The sequence below is a fragment of the Sinocyclocheilus anshuiensis genome, unplaced genomic scaffold (assembly GCF_001515605.1).
Source record: "Sinocyclocheilus anshuiensis isolate Anshui unplaced genomic scaffold, SAMN03320099.WGS_v1.1 scaffold2327, whole genome shotgun sequence".
NCBI classification, from domain to species: Eukaryota; Metazoa; Chordata; class Actinopteri; order Cypriniformes; family Cyprinidae; genus Sinocyclocheilus; species Sinocyclocheilus anshuiensis.
Genome location: NW_015536613.1, coordinates 27,151 through 29,937, shown reverse-complemented (window position 1 = coordinate 29,937; position 2,787 = coordinate 27,151). Strand labels below are relative to the sequence as shown.

General features: G+C 37.8%; 1 protein-coding gene across 1 annotated transcript in view; it reads right to left on the bottom strand.

Moving 5' to 3' along the window:
* The window catches only part of LOC107703859 (nuclear pore complex protein Nup160-like), a 68,421-nt gene that overhangs the window by 38,669 nt on the left and 26,965 nt on the right, over positions 1-2,787 (bottom strand). Inside the window, exons 9-10 of the mRNA XM_016506650.1 lie at positions 948-1,032; positions 783-851 (exon numbers count right to left, since the gene is read on the bottom strand). Coding sequence (XP_016362136.1) covers positions 783-851; positions 948-1,032 — 154 coding nt within the window. The remainder of the gene's footprint in view (positions 1-782; positions 852-947; positions 1,033-2,787) is intronic.

The window sequence follows — 2,787 nt, the reverse complement described above, 5'->3', positions numbered from 1 at the left end:
CATACATACATACATACATACATACATACATATACATATATAGAGCTGTACGCTCGAATCATCAAAATTAAAACAAAAAGAACTTTTGAAATGTTTTACTTTACATGTAATGAATCTAGAATATATGAAAGTTTAACTTTTTGAAATAAGTTACAAAGAAAAAAAAAAACTTTCCACGATATTCAAATTTTTTGAGATGCACCTGTATACACACACACACACACATATGCTTTATTTTTCCAGCGGATGACATTGACACAGGTGTAGCACACGCGCCGGTGATTAGTGATGAACGCGGAAGCGCAGAGGAGGGAGCAAAACAAAACAGCGGTCACGAATTAGAAGCACAAAACGAGGATTTGTAAAGAAAAATGTCGGAGGATTTCGATAAGCCAAGAGGAGACAGGTTTTCTTTTGCTAAAGTAAGGAAACATTGCTTTCTTTGCTCCTTGAAACAAACGTTGGTTCTCATTAGACTAGCATATCGATTCGCTACAGGAGGCCTTTATTCACCCCCCCAATCTGTGTGGAGCACTGTTTATCATGGATGGATGCGCTTTATTGCACCTCTTTTGGACTGTTGAACAAAAACATCCACCCACTGCCAATGTAAAGCTTGGAAGAGCAAGGACATTTTTAAATATAACTCCGATTGTATTCGTCTGAAAGAAGACAGTCATATACACCTAGGATGCCTTGAGGGTGAGTAAATCATGGGCTAATTTTAATTTTTGGGTGAACTAACCCTTTAAGAGTGAATTAAAGTACATTGAGATTTTTACCTGTAAAGCTTTAATGATGGCTGAGGCTGTGAAACGTAGAGGTGAAAAAAGTACATCCAGATATATTTCCTGTTAAAAGACAACAGTGTTTAAGGCAACTCAAAATGGCACAGAAGTTTTGACTCAGCAGCTTCAAGGATTCACACTGAAGCCGAATGCTCTTACCCGTGGGTCTTGGTCTTCACCAACGTGAACTTCCTCCTCTGGTGACGGCTGGACAAACACCTGGTTCCACATGCCTGTGGTGCTGCTAAATTTTTTAACATAAGAGGCAAATCAGGAAAAGCAGCAAATATTTATCATTAATACAGCACTGTGCCCCCATTCTGATTTCTTCTGTTTTTGTGTTTATCTCAGAAACGAAAACAAAATCTAACATAAAAGAAAGGCAAGCTGAGTAATCACAAAATACACAGTTTTTAAATGATAAATGTTATTTATTAAAGCAAAAAAGTTCTAATACCAATATAATACCAACTGGGCCAGTGTGAAAATGTATTTGCCCCTGTAGTTACTAATTCTCAAATCTATAAAACCGCATTCATAATGGGGTTTCAAATGAACCAGATGCAATAAAACCCGATTACTACTTACTTCAACATCATGAAGTTGCTTAAAGGGTCTCTTACACAGTAAAACTCGCAGGAAAAGAAGGTACAAAACCTGTCACTGGGGCGGTACTAGGGGTGGGCGATATGGCAAAAATATCATATCACGACTTTTTCTTTAGAAATATCATGATTCACGATTTTATCACAATTATTTGTCATGTTGGTTTTACTATTTTGCAAGTTGTCTGAGCATTACAGCCAAACTAATTTCCCTATTATAAAGACAAAGAATTTTAAGGTAACAAGATATAAAAAAGAATGGCGGATATATTAGGCCAAAGTGGGCGAAGATAAAAACTATTATTTATTTAACTATCATTTTATCATGCCTACAAACTCACAAGAGGTCAAAAAAGTGACATAGTTTGGAATATGACCCTTGTAGATGGGTCTGGGGGCATCCCCCCCACTTTGTCAGTGAACTTGAGCAAAAACAGTCAATATTGTATTAGAAAGCACAAACTTTGTGTGTTTACCTCACAATGAAGAACTTTTTTTGAGGAACGTGGAAAACCAAACAGTTGCTGGTCGACAGCGACTTCCATAGTATTTTTTCAAACTATCAAATTCAATGTGGACCAGCAACTGTTTGGTTACCCACATTCTTCAAAATATCTTATTTTGTGTTCAGCACAAGAAAGAAATTAATACTAGGTTTGGGACAACATGTGAATGGCTAAATAATGACAGAAATTACATTTTGGGGTGGACTATCCCTTTAATGACAGTCGGCAGCATGTTTAGTACTGTCCCTTTAAGACCTGCACGCATCTACGATACAGGCATGTATCCGTTATTCTCTCAACTGTTTACTTTCATTTTAGACATAACCAACTGTGTTCATATGTAAACCTTGTGTGTTTTGACAGTATTAGCGCAAAAGATAACTTAGTTCAGTAATCAGGCGCTGTTTGACAGGATTTTTAGTGCGCAAGCTTCGAGTGTATGCGCTCAGAAAAAGTGCACGCCAGAACAGCACGCGAATGAAAGATTTAACTGGCAAGGCTTTAAAGTGCATGCAAATACTGTACTTCTGTGAGTGTGAATAAGTGCAGTGTCCCGTAAGAGTAACTCTACCGCTGAGTTAACACTGTCGGCTTATTTAAGTGTGCATGTGTGATACGTGACAGTAAAGCATCGGTAGTGCAGATTTAAGCGCATCTAGACAGAGCAACGCTTTGCAGTAAATAAAGAAGGAAACCGATCACAAACGCAGACTCTTTCATGACCCAGATAATAATGTGTTCTCATCTCGTACAGCAGAAGTGGTTCAGTCAAAACACTACGTCTGCAACTGCTTGAGAGGATAATATATAAGCTGTAAGTTTCTCGCAGACATGTTGCAAGCTTTACTTAAAGGGTTAGTTCACCCAAAAATGAAAATTAGGCTGTGT